The 19,433-nt window shown below is 42.7% G+C and overlaps 1 protein-coding gene across 1 annotated transcript in view; it reads left to right on the top strand.

Annotated features, from left to right (window-relative positions):
* LOC106590644 (rho GTPase-activating protein 29) overlaps positions 1–19,433 on the top strand; it is a 70,211-nt gene that overhangs the window by 27,865 nt on the left and 22,913 nt on the right. The window contains exons 3-10 of the mRNA XM_045710913.2: positions 117–260; positions 9,984–10,080; positions 13,128–13,203; positions 13,555–13,615; positions 16,101–16,256; positions 17,427–17,491; positions 17,644–17,754; positions 17,907–17,987. Coding sequence (XP_045566869.2) covers positions 117–260; positions 9,984–10,080; positions 13,128–13,203; positions 13,555–13,615; positions 16,101–16,256; positions 17,427–17,491; positions 17,644–17,754; positions 17,907–17,987 — 791 coding nt within the window. The remainder of the gene's footprint in view (positions 1–116; positions 261–9,983; positions 10,081–13,127; positions 13,204–13,554; positions 13,616–16,100; positions 16,257–17,426; positions 17,492–17,643; positions 17,755–17,906; positions 17,988–19,433) is intronic.

The following is a 19,433-nucleotide window of genomic DNA, read 5'->3' as shown; positions in this document are numbered from 1 at the left end:
CAGTGTTACTGAGATGAGATGGGTCACTAACAGTCTCTGTGGTAGACAAACACCTGTTCACAGTGTTACTGAGATGAGATGGGTCACTAAAAGTATTGTGTCTGTTTGTCAACCAGATCACCAGGACTGTCTTCACCAGGTGGTCCATGAGCGTCTGGGGGAGCTTCTGCGTGTGCTGAAGGCCGTCATCAACAAACACCAGACCCTCAACTCTGTCGACATCCTCAGTGCTGCAGGCACCGTCATCGCACAGGTCAAAGGTGAGCAGCACTCGCTAGGGCATATAAACACGTTTCACGCACACCCTCCCGACTCCGTATCTCCCTATCTCCCTCTCTTACATGGCTCACACACCCTGTCTCCGTGTCTCCCTATCTCCCTCTCTTACATGGCTCACACACACCCTGTCTCTTGTCTCCTTGTCTCTCTGTCTCTCTAATTCTCTCTCTATTTCTGTCTCCCTGTCTCTCTCTTTCTGTCTCCCTGTCTCTCTCTTTCTGTCTCCCTGTCTCTCTCTTTCTGTCTCCCTGTCTCTCTCTTTCTGTCTCCCTGTCTCTCTCTTTCTGTCTCCCTGTCTCTCTCTTTCTGTCTCCCTGTCTCTCTCTTTCTGTCTCTTTCTGTCTCTCTATTTCTGTCTCTCTGTCTCCCTGACACTGTCTCCCTATCTCTCTAATTCTGTCTCTCTAATTCTGTCTCCCTGACACTGTCTCCCTGTCTCTCTGTCTAACAGCTTACACTCTGCAGTCCTAACTCCCTCAGCTGGTCAGGTCTGGAAGAAGGTTTGTGCTCGAAGCATTACAGGGACAGCATTTATGTCTCTGTAGCACAACTAGGGGTTGTATTTGCAGCAGGCCTTTGGGGATGAATTGACTTTAAACTTTGCTCAAATATCACCCACAGCATGGATTCAAACCCCCGACTTATAAATACAGAACATTTTATTATTGTCATTTAAAAAAATCTGAATTCCTATAGGTCGTTATCAACAAAACGTCACAATAGCATTCAATGTAGCTGCTGGGGGGGGCATGGAGACCCCCAGCTCCGCTACAACCATTGTCAACTACTGTATGTGCCGTTTTCAAGGGATTGTTTTAATACATGTTGTAACTATTTTGGTTTTAATATCATCACCTCTTGAAGAGCAGAGTCAGAACTACAGAGTTCAGATTATTCCACATTTAGATCTATCATCAGAGTTACACAGCAAGTCACTGCATGATTTATGATCTATCATCAGAGTTACACAGCAAGTCACTGCATAAATCAAGCAGTAACTTGCTGTGTAACTCTGATAGATCATAAATCATGCAGTGACTTGCTGTGTAACTCTGATGATAGATCATAAATCATGCAGTAACTTGCTGTGTAACTCTGATGATAGAGCTAAATGTGGAATAATATCACATGTGTAGTTCTGTACTATGTTCTTCAGTAGGTGATGGTATTACAACTGAAGAGTATATGTATTTTGTTAACAATGCCTTGAAAAACGGCACGTAGTTGTCATTAGTTTTAGCGGCGCTGCGGGTTTCCTTGCCCCCCAGCAGGCAAATCGAAAGCTCCTCACCTTATTGTGACATTATATTGATGATCTATTTAATCCACCCACACAGGAAAAAAAAAAATTAAAATATTTGAAATGTATATTAGTGCGTGACATACATTTGTAAATGTATTTGGAATACATACATTTGCATGGAAATATAATATTTGGCCATTTAAAAAAAAATAAGAATGTTCACATTTTTTTTGTGGTAGGAGGGGAGAGGAGTGTGTTTGACTCAAATACTCTTTAATAAGTCTTTGTGCTTTGTCTTTCTGTCCTGATGGAACATGAATAATTCCACTCCTCTCCTTCCTTCTCCCAGAGATTATGATCAGCCACGGAGGGCAATTCTTTACTTGGCCTGTGCACAAGAATCTCAGTGTAGAGTTTAACTTGGCTCAATTTGCATTGCAAAGCAGACTGGTTTGGCTGCATACTTTTGGCAGAGCAAAGTACGGTGACTCTGACCTGGGGAAAAAAGGCTGGGGAGGTGTGTGTGTGTGTGTGTGTTATCAATATCTCTTTTTTCCTTCCACTCTAAATCTATTCTTGTTGAACCCAAGTGGATCCCAAGGCTTGGTTTACACCTCGGTATGCAACCTGGGTTCATTTCAATTAGAACTGAAGGAACTATTGTGTGTTGGTACACAGAGACGGAGTGAATGTTAGGACCGAGTTTGGGAAACCCTGCCGTACGTAGTTATAATTGGCCAGTAAAGGTGTGGTTACAATGAGAAAATGAATTAAATGTATACAAAGAGAATACGTAGTCCATTATGCAAAGTCTAGTATCACCCATCAGCTAAGATATGTCCTTCTCAGATACCTTATCACATAACATCTATCATCACGACCTGAATGAAGACATGGCACATGAGGTGTCCTTTTCCCCTTTACATCTGTCCAATCTAGGATTGCAACATTCCAGTAGCTTTCCCAAAATGTCCAGAAATCCTGGTTGGCAGGAAATCTGGACATCTGGAAGGCTGTAACCAGGATTTCGGGAAAAACATGGACATTTTGAGATGGTACTGAAATTCTGCAACCATTGTCCAGTCACATCATGTATATGGGTCTCTGATGGATTCACAATCCCATGATGCCCCCTCTGTCCAGATGCCTCCTATAGCCCGATGCCTCCTATAGCCCGATGCCTCCTGTAGCCCGATGCCTCCTATAACCTGATGCCTGTGTGCTGGCTAAGTCATGTGTTGTATGTTTGCTCCCATCAATATCTGTTTTGTCAGCCAGCTTCCCCCTGCACCGGGCCGAGAGGTGGAGTTGATTAATGTTCGTTCAGTAGTGTTGTGCTTTCAAAGTGAAAACATTGTCGTTTTTGCCTGTAACATCCACGTTTGGACTGTGGTTGGACAGAGCGAGTGCTAGCATTGTTTTCTAGTGAGCTTCAGGATGTCCTGTGTTGGGGGCAGGAGAGGGGGGGGGGGGGGGGACGTAACTGCCAGATAGACGCATCGATAGCGTCCAATGTCATGTAGCTAGCTAGCTAGCTGGGTTCACAGACAGACCCTCCCGGGACCAAACTACCTGGAACCACTAACTGTACTGTGCTGTCTGAGAGGGTCACTCACATCGAAGCTTCTGGAACTAATGGAATCGCCTTAAACCCTGTATGGGAGACGCTTCACCACTCTTCCCTGGAAAGATGAGTTTTTGGATGCTCGAAAGGAGGTAAAGGAAGAGATGTCTGCTTCCTTTTCCCCTGTGGCCGTTGGAGAAAGCTTTAGCACATTAAACAGGCTGTAGATCAGCTTGACCACTAGAGGCAGTTCCCCTTTGGAACTTCTGAACCACAAAATACCTACTGACCAAGGAGTGGTTCTGGGGTCAAGGAGTGGTTCTGGGGTCAAGGAGTGGTTCTGGGGTCAAGGAGTGGTTCTGGGGTCAAGGAGTGGTTCTGGGGTCAAGGAGTGGTTCTGGGGTCAAGGAGTGGTTCTAGGGTCAAGGAGTGGTTCTAGCGTCAAGGAGTGGTCGTACCGTACAGCCAGGAATACCGACAGAGAGGAGCGAGAGAGAGAGAGAGAGAGAGAAGTTCTTGAAAGCAGACTGGATGCTAAGAGTTCAGCCACTGGAAGGGAAGCCTGGTTTTGTGTGTGACTGGAGAGTTCATCTTGTGGTAGACAGGAAGCCTGCACTGTGAGAGCATAGGGAGCTGCTGTTCTCTCTCTCTCTCTGGGTCTCCAAAATCCTTTATCGCTCGAAGAGAAATCTAAAATGGAAAACCATTTGTGACCACTGAGGAAAACTTGTGGTTTATGTGGTGAGCTCTTGTGCTGCTGAATGTTTAAACTAATTGGAACTAAGTCTCCAACTAACTACAACATTCAACCTGGACTACCGATCGTTTAACTAGAGTGTTCAAATAACTTAGACGTTAACCTCTATGGGCTAGGTGGGACGCTTGCGTCCCACCTACTCAACAGCCAGTTGAATCCTGTGGCGCGTTATTCAAATACCTTAGAAATGCTATTACTTCAATTTTTTTTAAATATGACTATTTTACACCATTTTAAAGATAAGACTCTCGTTAATCTAACCACACTGTCCGATTTCAAAAAGGCTTTACAACGAAAGCAAAACATTAGATTATGTCAGCAGAGTACCCAGCCAGAAATAATCAGACACCCATTTTTCAAGCTAGCATATAATGTCACATAAACCCAAACCACAGCTAAATGCAGCACTAACCTTTGATGATCTTCATCAGATGACAACCCTAGGACATTATGTTATACAATACATGCATGTTTTGTTCAATCAAGTTCATATTTATATCAAAAACCAGCTTTTTACACTAGCATGTGACTAGCATTCCCACCGAACACTGCCGGTGAATTTACTAAATTACTCACGATAAACGTTCACAAAAAGCATAACAATTATTTTAAGAATTATAGATACAGAACTCCTCTATGCACTCGATATGTCCGATTTTTAAAATAGCTTTTCGGTGAAAGCACATTTTGGAATATTCTCAGTAGATAGCCCGGCATCACAGGGCTAGCTATTTAGACACCCAGCAAGTTTAGCACTCATCAAAGTCAGATTTACTATAAGAAAAATGTTATTACCTTTGTTGTCTTCGTCAGAATGCACTCCCAGGACTTCTACTTCAATAACAAATGTTGGTTTGGTTCAAAATAATCCATAGTTATATCCAAACAGCGGCGTTTTGTTCGTGCGTTCAAGACACTATCCTAAACGGTAAATAAGGGTGGCGAGCATGGCGCAATTCGTGACAAAAAATTTCTAAATATTCCATTACCGTACTTCGAAGCATGTCAACCGCTGTTTAAAATCAATTTTTATGCCATTTTTCTCATAAAAAAGCGATAATATTCCGACCGGGAATCTGCGTTTAGGTAAACAGACAAAGGAAAAGAAAGCATTCGGTCGACGCGGGCACGCGCCTAAGCCCATAGTACTCTGAGTGGCCACTTGCCAAAAGCGATAAAGTGTTTCAGCCAGAGCCTGCCTCGATATCGTTCAGCTTTTTCCCGGGCTCTGAGAGCCTATAGAAGCCGTAGGAAGTGTCACGTTATTGCACAGATCCTGAGTCTTCAATTAAAAAGAGCCAAGATGAAACACTACTTCTCAGACAGGCCACTTCCTCCTTGAAATCTTCTCAGGTTTTGGCCTGCCATATGAGTTCTGTTATACTCAGACACCATTCAAACAGTTTTAGAAACTTTAGGGTGTTTTCTATCCTAAGCCAATAATTATATTCATATTCTAGTTACTGGGCAGGAGTAGTAACCAGATTAAATCGGGTACGTTTTTTATCCGGCTGTGTCAATACTGCCCCCTAGCCCTAACAGGTTAAGGAGGACAACTCAAAGAACTGTGTGGTAAGAAGAAGAACAAGAGGAAGTGCTTTCTAGGAGCCTCTTTCCTTGGATCATTCTCTTGATCTCCTGCTCTAGACATCTCCATTGTTAGGCAGAGAGGCCTCCTGGTCTATAGACATCTCCATTGTTAGGCAGAGAGGCCTCCTGGTCTGTAGACATCTCCATTGTTAGGCAGAGAGGCCTCCTGGTCTATAGACATCTCCATTGTTAGGCAGAGAGGCCTCCTGGTCTATAGACATCTCCATTGTTAGGCAGAGAGGCCTCCTGGTCTATAGACATCTCCATTGTTAGGCAGAGAGGCCTCCTGGTCTATAGACATCTCCATTGTTAGGCAGAGAGGCCTCCTGGTCTATAGACATCTCCATTGTTAGGCAGAGAGGCCTCCTGGTCTGTAGACATCTCCATTGTTAGGCAGAGAGGCCTCCTGGTCTATAGACATCTCCATTGTTAGGCAGAGAGGCCTCCTGGTCTATAGACATCTCCATTGTTAGGCAGAGAGGCCTCCTGGTCTATAGACATCTCCATTGTTAGGCAGAGAGGCCTCCTGGTCTATAGACATCTCCATTGTTAGGCAGAGAGGCCTCCTGGTCTATAGACATCTCCATTGTTAGGCAGAGAGGCCTCCTGGTCTATAGACATCTCCATTGTTAGGCAGAGAGGCCTCCTGGTCTATAGACATCTCCATTGTTAGGCAGAGAGGCCTCCTGGTCTATAGACATCTCCATTGTTAGGCAGAGAGGCCTCCTGGTCTATAGACATCTCCATTGTTAGGCGGAGAGGCCTCCTGGTCTATAGACATCTCCATTGTTAGGCAGAGAGGCCTCCTGGTCTGTAGACATCTCCATTGTTAGGCAGAGAGGCCTCCTGGTCTGTAGACATCTCCATTGTTAGGCAGAGAGGCCTCCTGGTCTATAGACATCTCCATTGTTAGGCAGAGAGGCCTCCTGGTCTATAGACATCTCCATTGTTAGGCAGAGAGGCCTCCTGGTCTATAGACATCTCCATTGTTAGGCAGAGAGGCCTCCTGGTCTATAGACATCTCCATTGTTAGGCAGAGAGGCCTCCTGGTCTATAGACATCTCCATTGTTAGGCAGAGAGGCCTCCTGGTCTATAGACATCTCCATTGTTAGGCAGAGAGGCCTCCTGGTCTATAGACATCTCCATTGTTAGGCAGAGAGGCCTCCTGGTCTGTAGACATCTCCATTGTTAGGCAGAGAGGCCTCCTGGTCTGTAGACATCTCCATTGTTAGGCAGAGAGGCCTCCTGGTCTATAGACATCTCCATTGTTAGGCAGAGAGGCCTCCTGGTCTATAGACATCTCCATTGTTAGGCAGAGAGGCCTCCTGGTCTATAGACATCTCCATTGTTAGGCAGAGAGGCCTCCTGGTCTATAGACATCTCCATTGTTAGGCAGAGAGGCCTCCTGGTCTATAGACATCTCCATTGTTAGGCAGAGAGGCCTCCTGGTCTATAGACATCTCCATTGTTAGGCAGAGAGGCCTCCTGGTCTATAGACATCTCCATTGTTAGGCAGAGAGGCCTCCTGGTCTATAGACATCTCCATTGTTAGGCAGAGAGGCCTCCTGGTCTATAGACATCTCCATTGTTAGGCAGAGAGGCCTCCTGGTCTGTAGACATCTCCATTGTTAGGCAGAGAGGCCTCCTGGTCTGTAGACATCTCCATTGTTAGGCAGAGAGGCCTCCTGGTCTATAGACATCTCCATTGTTAGGCAGAGAGGCCTCCTGGTCTATAGACATCTCCATTGTTAGGCAGAGAGGCCTCCTGGTCTATAGACATCTCCATTGTTAGGCAGAGAGGCCTCCTGGTCTCTAGACATCTCCATTGTTAGGCAGAGAGGCCTCCTGGTCTATAGACATCTCCATTGTTAGGCAGAGGCCTCCTGGTCTATAGACATCTCCATTGTTAGGCAGAGAGGCCTCCTGGTCTATAGACATCTCCATTGTTAGGCAGAGAGGCCTCCTGGTCTATAGACATCTCCATTGTTAGGCAGAGAGGCCTCCTGGTCTATAGACATCTCCATTGTTAGGCAGAGAGGCCTCCTGGTCTGTAGACATCTCCATTGTTAGGCCGAGAGGCCTCCTGGTCTGTAGACATCTCCATTGTTAGGCAGAGAGGCCTCCTGGTCTGTAGACATCTCCATTGTTAGGCAGAGAGGCCTCCTGGTCTGTAGACATCTCCATTGTTAGGCAGAGAGGCCTCCTGGTCTGTAGACATCTCCATTGTTAGGCAGAGAGGCCTCCTGGTCTGTAGACATCTCCATTGTTAGGCAGAGAGGCCTCCTGGTCTGTAGACATCTCCATTGTTAGGCAGAGAGGCCTCCTGGTCTGTAGACATCTCCATTGTTAGGCAGAGAGGCCTCCTGGTCTGTAGACATCTCCATTGTTAGGTAGAGAGGCCTCCTGGTCTCTAGACATCTCCATTGTTAGGCAGAGAGGAGAGAGACCTGGTCTATAGACATCTCCATTGTTAGGCAGAAAGGAGAGAGACCTGGTCTATAGACATCTCCATTGTTAGGCAGAAAGGAGAGAGACCTGGTCTCTAGACATCTCCATTGTTAGGCAGAGAGGAGAGAGGACGTCGACAGCCTGGGGGAATGGCGTCACTGGGATTACATACCAAGGGCCCTTAGGGAGCTCCCATAGAACTTTGTTCAAAAGTAGTCTACTATATAGGGAATAGGGTGCCATTTCAGACGCTGGACAGCGCTGCCTGCTCTAATCCTGGTTTATTTTCTCTCCTCCCCAGTGGGACTGGGACAGGAAGTTTATTGTGGAGAATGATTATAGACCTATTTACATTGGTCTTTTTCCCCTTCTCTTTTTCTGTCATCACTCTGTTTAGACTCAAGGCAGGAAGGAAACTGTGTGCCTTTCCAGATTACACTTCAGTCAAATCGCTACTCTGTAAAATCTCTGCAGTTTCAGTCAAATATATACTGATTTAGTCAAATCTCTGCTTTTTCAGGCCTAACTACTCTGATTAAGTGTTTTAGGGATTAATGACCGTTGGTTTCTCATGACTCATGTTATGTAGACTCTCAATTTGTATTGCAACATATTTGGATAATGATGAGTATCATGTTCATGTTGGATATATACTGAACAAAAATATAAATGCAACATGTAAAATGTTGGTCCCATGTTTCATGAGCTGAAATAAAATATATTTTTTTGTAAATACTTACAAAAACCTTATTTCTCTAAAATGTTGTGCACAAATGTCTTTACTTCTCTGTTAGTGAGCATTTCCCGTTTGCCAAGATAATCCAGCCACCTGACAGGTGTGGAATATCAAGAAGCTGATTAAACAGCATGATCGTTACACAGGTGCACCTTGTGCTGGGGAAAATTAAATGCCCCTCTAAAATGTGCAATTAACATGCTGACTGCAGGAATGTTCACCAGGGCTGTTGCCAGAGAATTTAATGTTCATTTATCTTCCATAAGCCGCCTCTAACATCATTTTAGAGAATTTGGCTGTACGTCCAACCCGGCCTCACAACCGCAGACCACATGTAACCACGCCAGCCCAGGACCTACACATCCGGCTTCTTCACCTGCGGGATCGTCTGACATGCTGACCAGCGTTGCAAAATAAATGTACACATACATGTTATTCAATCATTGCACCTACACTTCTCAGGGGCGTCAACGAGCGTCTGCATGGCCAGGCGCTAAAATAGAAATTGGTCCTGCCTCTCCCATCTCCTCATTTGTTTTTTAGGAGCATACACTGACGTGCCATCTCCTCATTGGTTTTTTAGGAGCATACACTGACGTGCCATCTCCTCATTGGTTATACCCACGTGGGTGACTGAAAGATGAACTTAGGTCCACACTCCGGTCGGTTGTAGTAATGCTGTAAAGTTGGTTGACAACCACCATATAAAGTCCAAAGGAGAAAAAGAAGGAAGGAGCAGAGATGACGAGAAACAAATACAGTTTACTGTGGATTTTATCTGTGGATTAATTGTTGGAGTAGAGGACCTTGTGCATTTCAGGTAAAATAACAACCCAATGTTTATATACCAGGACAAATTAGCTAGCAACAGCAAGCTAGCTTGCTAAATTGCCATAAATGTTGAATGCTTTTTGACCTGTCCCCAAATTAATATAATTGGTTCAGAGTTTTGATATTTCAACCTGCATGTCCTGATCGCTTCTGGTGTGGGTGAACAAAATCAACTTGCGTGCAATAGCCCACGTGGACGGACGGACGCACGCGTGCAGTTTGGTTAGCATGTGAGACAGCCACCCAGACAGCTGATGAAACTGATGAATCTTTCAATCTGTAATAAATCCCTTTTGTGGGGAAAAACTGGTGTCTCCACCCATCGCTGCGCCCTTGCCCAGTCATATGAAATCCATAGATTAGGGCATAATGAATTTATATGAACTGTAAAATCGTTGAAATTATTACATATTGTGTTTTATATTTTTGTTCAGTATTCATGTATTCTTTTAACGTACATTTGACATCCGGAACATACTGTAGATAGCATGTCAGTTATTTAGTTTCACAGCCAAACTTTATCCCTTTTGACAGGTGTTAACTTCAAAGAAGTGAACGAAGAGAACAAGCAGAAGCTTTTCGGAGAGATATACACTTCTATCGACACACTGGCATTCACCTTTGGAAATATGTAAGTATTAGTGGTTTATTAGTGATTTATTAGTGGTATATTAGTGATATATTAGTATGTTAGTGGTATATTAGTATGTTAGTGATATTAATATATTAGTGATATATTAGTATGTTAGTGGTATGTTAGTGATATATTAGTATGTTAGTGGTATATTAGTGATATATTAATATATTAGTGATATATTAATATATTAGTGATATGTTAGGGGTATATTAGTGAGTTAGTGAAATTAGTATATTAGTGATGTTAGTGATATTAGTATATTAGTGATGTTAGTATATTAGTGGTATATTAGTGATATTAGTATATTAGTGGTATATTAGTGATATTAGTATATTAGTGGTATATTAGTGATATTAGTGGTATATTAGTATATTAGTGATATGTTAGTGATATTAGTGATATGCTAGTGATATTAGTATATTAGTTATATTAGTGGTATGTTAGTTATATTAGTGATATTAGTGATGTTAGTATATGAGGGATATTAGTATATTAGTGATATGTTAGTGATATTATTATATTAGTGATATGTTAGTGATATTAGTATATTAGTGATAAATGCAGGTGCTTTGTTTTTCTGACTCTTCAAACTATATTTGATATTGTCTTCATACCAAGTATTTCCATCACCATAATACATAAATGCAGTGATAACAGACGTCCTTGTCTTACACCCCTCGAAAATGTAATATTCTCAACCTTAAGACTATATATCATTACATAATGGCTGCCTGTGTTGGCTCTCACAGAGAGAGAGGTTTTTAGGTTTTATTTATTCGCACCAAAGAAAAGAAGTGAAAGACAAAACAGTACAGATACAACAACAAAAATGTTGTGAAAACGGTGTGCAGGTGAGTTTGGAATCCCAAAAGGGCTGATATGAAAACCACACCACAAAACCACACCACACTAACATACCACAATTTAAAAAAAGTTTGTTCAATCAGTTAAGCAAACCGTCTGAATTATAATTGTACATAATATACTCAGTAAACAAGAAAAACCATGTTTGATTATGTGTGTGTGCGCACATGTGTGAGAGTTAGCCTACAATTCAGGCCTGGTCAACTCCAGTCCTCACAGATCTTCATTGTAAAGGGTTTAAACACTGTTTCCCACGCTGAACTATAAACAATTAAAGAACATACACCTGTGGAACGGTCATTAAGACCTTAACAGCTTACAGACGGTAGGCAATTAAGGTCACAGTTATGAAAACTTAGGACACTAAAGAGGCCTTTCTACTGACTCTGAAAAAGGTGTGTTTGCTAGGGATGGGGGAAAAGTGACACCAATCAGGCCCCTGAGGACTGGAATAGCCCAGGCCTGGGCTACATGGAGGGGATTATTGGGTAGTTTGGTTCATCAGGCTGACCCCCAGTCTTCATGGAGGACATTACCGAGTAGTTTGGTTCATCAGGCTGACCCCCAGTCTTCATGGAGGACATTACTGAGTAGTTTGGTTCATCAGGCTGACTCCCAGTCTTCGCTTGAAGTTATTGAGGGATGATGATGATGTTTTGGCAATGTGAAGATAATAATTCCAGAGTATGGTACCTCTGTATCTGATAGAGTATCGACGATGTGATGTGTGGCAGTGGGGAGGGTGAAGGTTATCACAGCGTCTTGTGTTATATAGAGGATGTAGCCCACAACCATTGATCTAGGAACACAATCATTGATGTTTGCCCTACCCCGATTCATTCCCTAACCATTGTGCTAAATACAACACAACTGACCCCAGACCAGTGCTTAAAGGGTAGGAAGCATGAGTTTTTACTCACCAAATAACAACACAGTGTAGTCAAAGAATTAGTGACTTATTTGTAGTCATGATCTGGTTACCTATAACAACAAACATAGTTATGTTTTTGTGTTATTACATATTTATTAACTTATTTCCAGATATTTTCTAAATTACCCTCAATGCACTATTTCTCAAGGTCATATAGAGAATCTACTCTGTGATACCAAATTCGTATGCTAGCTCGGTAGCTATGTCAAGCTGGCTAACGTTAGCATCCTCATGCTCGTCATGGACTTTGTGGCTGTGTTATCTAGTGGGACCTGTAAGCACAGCAGACTTGTGCTTTCTTGCTGTGGGCTCAAAACGTGAGAGAAAATCATAGCTGTTTGTTCTAATTGTGTAGTAGCTCATCTGTTCTCTTTTTTTTGTTTTGTCAACTTTTCGGCATGTTCTGTGAATTAGGCTACGGTAGTTTTGTAACTTTTTCCACCTTGGTGATGGCGCACTAGTTGCCTGACATCTGGAATCTTATCTATTTTGGATTTTAGCTAGCTATTAGATTTCCCCCACTGACTCTCCTTCAGCGCTGTGAGCGTCCCACCTCCCCTCGCTTTGGTAGCCAACTCAGCCTGCACTCTTTTTAAAAAGTTTTACCATCAGATGGGCCTCAGCCAACCATCTGTAAGTCTCTGCTCTCTTTTTGCTTTTGATCTGCAGTTATGTTTTAGTTGTGTTAGTTGTGTTCTAGCTAGTCATCAGTAGTTGGGCTCTAGCTTGCCAACCATAACCGTGGTGATTGGCTAGGCTGGCTAGGCTAATAGCTAGTTGTCTAAATAGCTAACATTAGCTTGCTGGCTAAGATAATTGCATATAGCTAACATTCTTTGATAACTGGTTAGATGGCATTATGTTTTTCCAAAACTTTGGTTTACTTTAATATAGGCTAGTTGGCTAGCAACCTTGCATGTTGATTTGTAACAAATTCATAAAGTATTTGCTTGTAAATTGGCTGAAAGATTACATTTAAACCAATAGCCATGAGTGCAAACGTTTTGGTTTAATTTGAAGTTATACTTTTGAAGTTATTCTGTTGGCGTTATAGGGAATAGGTCGGCTTGCCTGGTCCTTATTATATTACATCACACTCCTGATTTTTTTTCTTCAGAATTCTGGTCATTGTATACTAATGCAAATCCATATGTTACATGTAGTTATGTTTATGCTTCCTACCCGTTAAGAGTCATTCCCATAGTCTGTGTGTGCTTTTCATTGTCGTTGTGTGTTCGTCTTTCAGAGTGTCTGACTTCCTTATGGGAGATATAGACAATGGATCACCGTTGGTGCTGAACCCCCTGACTCCGAGAAGCAGGGTAAGACACACACACACACTTCCCCCTACACAACAACTGTCTGTCTGGACATTATGTATGTGTTTACAGTAAAGCCAGGCGATACACTGTCTGAAGATACCCCAGGATGGGGATGTCAAAGGTTATGCGGCTCTCAGGCAACAACATAACACTGTATGATGATTGTTTCCCGTTTGAAGTGGAGGCTACTCCTGAAATCTCTTCTAGTGATTAATTCATTACAGCGTGATTTAATGTGTTGTTTCTTACCACAAAGGGATATATTTTTTTATTATTTGTTAGCCATGTCATATACAGGACCCTCCTGTTCCTTATTCATCACCATGCTCTGTCTGTCTGTCTTGTTCCCAGTCGTTCGAGAACCTTTCTGGGGAGTCTGGAGGCTCCGATCTAGAGAAAGATGTTCCGCCAGGTAAGATGCACTAAAACCACCATGTCACTTTACTACTCCATCCACTTAACAACTGGTAGCTCTTAAAAAAAAAAAAAAAAAAAAAAAACAATAGAATATGTTAGCAGGTAGCCTAGTGGTTAGAGCGTTGGACTAGTAACCGAAAGGTTGCAAGATCGAATCCCCAAGCTGACAAGGTAAAAATCTGTCGTTCTGCCATTTGAACAAGACAGTTAAACCACTGTTCCTAGGCCGTCATTGAAAATAAGAATTTGTCCTTAACTGACTTGCCTAGTTAGATAAAGGTGAAACAAATATATATATATAATTTACTCTTTGACTGCTTGGCTTGGAAGTCCCTTATAAAATCATTGCACAATGACATAAACCAGCCCTCCCTCTGTGAATGTTTTGGATTTTGTCTGTGGTGAGGTGTCATTGTGTTGAAGAGCTATTTGTCCCGGGGTTGACAGTAAAGATATTCACCAGCCAGTTTATTAGGTACACCATCTAGTACCTGGTCAGACTCCCCTTAGCCCCTAGAACAGCCCGAGTTCTTCGGGACATGGATTCCAGAACAGCCCGAGTTCTTCGGGACATGGATTCCAGAACAGCCCGAGTTCTTCGGGGCATGGATTCCAGAACAGCCCGAGTTCTTCGGGGCATGGATTCCAGAACAGCCCGAGTTCTTCGGGGCATGCATCCCAGAACAGCCCGAGTTCTTCGGGGCATGCATCCCAGAACAGCCCGAGTTCTTCGGGGGATGCATTCCAGAACAGCCCGAGTTCTTCGGGGCATGGATTCTACAAGTCGGAAACATTCCACAGGGATGTTGGTCCATGCTGACGTGATGGCATCACGTAGTTGCTGCAGATTAGACGGCAGTACACCACTGCCACTAGCCTGTACCGTTGACACCAGGCAGGATGGGTCCATGGACTCATGCTGCTTACGCCAAATCCTGACTATGCCACCCGCATGACGCAACAGGAACTAGGATTCGTCGGACCAGGCAATGTTTTTCCACTCCTCGGGTTCCACTGTGTTGGTGATCGCGTTCCCACTGGAGCCGCTTCTTCTTGTTTTTAACTGATAGGAGTGGAACCCGGTGTGGTCGTCTGCTGCAGTAGCCCATCCTTGACAAGGATCGACGAGTTGTGCGTTCCGAGATGCCATTCTGCACACCACTGTTGTATTATGCCATTATTTGTCTGTTTGGGGCCCTCCTGTTAGCTTGCATGGTTCATGCCATTCTCGTTCGACTTCACTCATCGCATCAACCAGCTTTTTTCGCCCACAGGACTGTTGCTGGCTGGATGTTTTTTGTTTGTTTGTCACACCATTCTCAGGAAACCCTAGACACTGTCGTACCTGGGACCGACGATCATACCACACTCAAAGCTACTTAGGTCACTTGTTTCGCCCATTCTAACATTCAATTGAACAGTTACTGAATGCCTCGATGCCTGTCTGCCGGCTTTATATTCCAAGCCATGGCCACGTGACTGACTGTCTGTAGGAGTGATCCATTTTCGTGAATGGGGTACCTAATAAACTGTCTGGTGAGTGCATGTTGGTTTCTATGGCTAGGGTAATGGTTTCTATGGTTTCTACGGCTAGGCTATTTCTATGGTTTGTACAGTTTCATCTATCACTCCAGTGTTTAATTGGTAAATTGTAATTACTTTGACACCATGGGCTATTTATTGCCTTACCTCCCTTATCTTACCTCATTTGCACACACTGTATATAGACTTTTTTTCTACTGTATTATTGACTGTATGTTTGTTTATTCCATGTGTAACTCTGTTGTTGTATGTGTCAAACTGCTTTGCTTTATCTTGGCCAGGTCGCAGTTGTAAATGGGAACTAGTTCACAACTAGCCTACCTGGTTAAATAAAAATAAATAAAATAAATATGGAGTCTCTGTGGTATAGTTAGTGGGCCTATATAAGAGCTCCATTCACACAGTGAGTGACCTGTCGGCTTGGTCTAATTAATACATACAGGAGGCAATCCCTGTTCTGTCCAGTCTACTTAGTATTACAGTGTATTAATAACACATAACCCAAGGTCAACAATCTCTGTCCAGTCTACTTAGTATTACAGTGTATTAATAACACATAACCCAAGGTCAACAATCCTTGTCCAGTCTACTTAGTATTACAGTGTATTAACAACACATAACTCAAGGTCAACAAGCTCTGTCCAGTCTACTTAGTATTACAGTGTATTAATAACATGTAACTCAAGGGCAACAGGGACTTTACTCTCTGACAGATCTGACACACGTTCACACACACGTACACACAAACACACACACACACACAGTCATACACACTTGTACACAGACACACACACATACACACACATCTGATAGAGGGATCTTGTCCATAGCTAGTTGCCAGTTAGCCGTTAGCCAGTAGGTAGCGATGCTCAGTGTCAGGCCTAGGTCAACTGACTTCTTTTTCCCCAACCCATGGCTTGTTACCGTTACCATCACAGGTCCGTCGCTGCCGGCGAGGTCGGAGGAGGTGGACGGTGTGGACGTGGCGCTGCAGCGGAGTGAAGGCGGGGTGGAGTCGGCTCTGCTCTACACCAAGGCCTGGTCCATGTACACCAAGGAGTTACTGGCCTGGGTGGATAAACGAATCAGTATGGGTCAGTCGCTCTTTCTTTCTCCCTCCCCCCCTCGTCTAACACACATAGGATTCATACAGAGAAACACCTCATTACGGGTGAGTCGGAGCCACAGAATTAGATAGAACACTGTTATAAGATATTATACAACTAGTATTATATGGTATCTGTATGGTCTGAGCTACATTCCTCTGACATACAGTGTTTATGCTGGGATCGGTGTATGCTGTGACACCGTTAGGGGTCTTTAAGGTTGCTAACCTTTAACTCCTTTTACCTCAGCTCGGGAAGTTTTTGTCTTGGCGTTAGTCTAGCCTTAGCTTTATTAGCCTAGTTTGTGTTAGCATTAGCCTTATCTTTATTAGCTTAGTTTGTTCTAGCATTAGCCTAACCTTAGCTTTATTAGCTTAGTTTGTTCTAGCATTAGCTTTATTAGCTTAGTTTGTTCTAGCATTAGCTTAGTTTGTTCTAGCATTAGCCTAGCCTTAGCTTTATTAGCTTAGTTTGTTCTAGCATTAGCTTTATTAGCTTAGTTTGTTCTAGCATTAGCTTTATTAGCTTAGTTTGTTCTAGCATTAGCCTAGCATTAGCTTAGTTTGTTCTAGCATTAGGCTACTTGTAGACATTAATAGATAGTTTCACACCTGTGCTATTTTGCCGCAGATAAACACAAGGACAAACTTGCATGGGTTGAATATAACTCTGATAAGGGTTTGTCAATACAGTAAACTCGAAACTTACCTAAACACAGTGTAGAAGTGTGTTCAGTCATTTACCGTTAGCTCCTCTATTTGCATTAATAGGTTACTGGGCATTTGTAGTCTGTCCTGTACTTAATCACTGACTGTCATCATACTACACACAGTAGCTACTTAATCCTGCTGTATTGAACATATATGGTATCTATGGCAATCAGTGGAGCCTGCTGAGGGGAGGACGTCTCATAATAATGGCTTGGAATGGAGCGAATGGAATGACATCAAACACATGGAAACCATGTGTTTGATGTTGATCCCTTTCTGCCTATTCAGCTCCAGTCATTACCATGTGCCCGTCCTCCCAAATTAAGGTGCCACCAACCTCCTCTGATGACAACCAGGCTAGCCATTCCATTTGTTCAACACTTGCACTTTAGTGGACTGTTATGTCTTGCCTTCGGGACATGTCGTAACGTTGAGTGTCTGATTCCAGATATCGAGTGTGCGAGGAGCTACGCCAAAATGGCAGAATCAGCGAAGACAATCGCAAGTCATCAGGTGATTATGATTAAATATGTTTCTGCTCAGCTTGGTATAATAACTATTCACCAGTCAACCGTTATCTCAAGAGGACAGCTGTCATAACATAGTCATTTTAAAGCCTCATTTTGAATTGTGATTTGTAACTGTAGTTTTCTTCCCATCAAAAGGAGTTCATGCCATTCCGGGACATCTACATGTCTGCGTTCAAGAACGATATTGAGTACAGCCAGCTCCTACTGCACACAGCAGCTGCCCTTCAAACCAACAAATTCATGCAGGTATAGACATCTGTCTGTGACTTTTCTACAGTATGTCATGCTCTGATCTGCATAAACCAGACTGAGGTCGTTGATGGATATGTTAGCATTGACTCACTAGAGCGTGTGTATGTGTGTGTTTATGCGTGTGTTTTTTTTGGTTGGTTCTCTAGCCTCTCCTCGCGCGGAAGACCGAGCTGGACAAACTGAGGAAGGAGGTCAAGGAGCAGTGGCAGAGAGAACAGAAGAAAATGGTGGGTGGAACTTCAAAAGGTCACTTTAAAAGAAAATGTTGGGTGAAATGTCAATACTTCAAAAGGTCACTTTAAAAGAAAATGATGGGTGGAACTTCAATAGGTCACTTTAAAAGAAAATAGTGGATGGAATTACAATGCTTCAGAAGGTCATTTTAAAAGAAAATGTTGGGTGAAATGTCAATACTTCAAAAGGTCGCTAAAAGGAAATGGTGGGTGGAACTATAACACTTCAAAAGGTCGCTAGAAGGAAATGGTGGGTGAAACTTCAAAAGGTCACTTTAAAAGAAAATGGTGGGTGGACCTTCAACACTTCAAAAGGTCAATTTAGTTTATAGTAGATTGACCATATGGTTCAAGTGAAAATAGCCTAATTAATGAAAGAAGCATCTAATCAACAATTATTTTCAATTAACTCTGCAACTCTACCAACTATTTACTTTTTTTGACAACAGCCACCATTTTGACGTCAACATTGACAACAAATACATATTGACATAATGAAATAAATATATAAAGGATATTTCATGCTGAAACCCTCATATTGAACTTGCCTACTATCCAGCAACTGACCCGTATAGTGTTGAGTCATCTGCATACATAGACACACTTTTACTCTTACTCAAAGCCAGTGGCATGTCATTAGTAAAGATTGAAAAAAGTACGGGGCCTAGACAGCTGCCCTGGGGAATTCCTGATTCTACCTGTATTATGTTGGAGTGGCTTCCATTAAAGAACCCCTTCTGTGTTCTGTTAGACAGGTAACTCTTTATCCACAATATAGCAGGGGTTGTAAAGAAATAACACATACGTTTTTACAGCAGCAGATTATGATCGATAATGTCAAAAGTCACACTGGAGTCTCACAAAACAGCCCCCACAATCTTTTTATCATCAATTTCTCTCAGCCAATCATCAGTCATTTGTGTAAGTCCTGTGCTTGTTGAATGTCCTTCCATATAACCGTGCTGAAAGTCTGTTGTCAGTTTGTACTGTAACATAGCATTGTATCTGGTCAAACACTATTGTTTCCAAAAGTTTACTAAAGGTTAGTAACATGCTGATTGGTCGGCTATTTGAGCCAGTAAAGGGGGCTTTACTATTCTTAGGCAGCGGAATGACTTTTGCTTCCTTGCAGGCCTTAGGGCAACACACTTTCTAGTAGGCTTAAATTGAAGATATGGCAAATAGGAGTGGCCATATCGTTTGCTATTATCCTCAGTAATTTTCCATCCAAGTTGGCAGACCCCGTTGGCTTGTCATTGTTGATAGACAACAATACTTTATTTACGTCTTCCACACTCACTCTACGGGAATTCAAAATGACAATCCTTGTCTTTCATAATTTGGTCAGATATGTACCTAAATTTGCTAATCTTACCAATGAAAAAATCATTGAAGTAGTTGGCAATATCAGTCGGTTTTGTAATGAATGGGCCATCTGAT

The sequence above is a fragment of the Salmo salar genome, chromosome 29, assembly GCF_965601325.2.
Source record: "Salmo salar chromosome 29, fSalSal1, whole genome shotgun sequence".
Lineage (NCBI taxonomy): Eukaryota > Metazoa > Chordata > Actinopteri > Salmoniformes > Salmonidae > Salmo > Salmo salar.
This window is presented reverse-complemented; position numbering and strand designations above follow the sequence as displayed.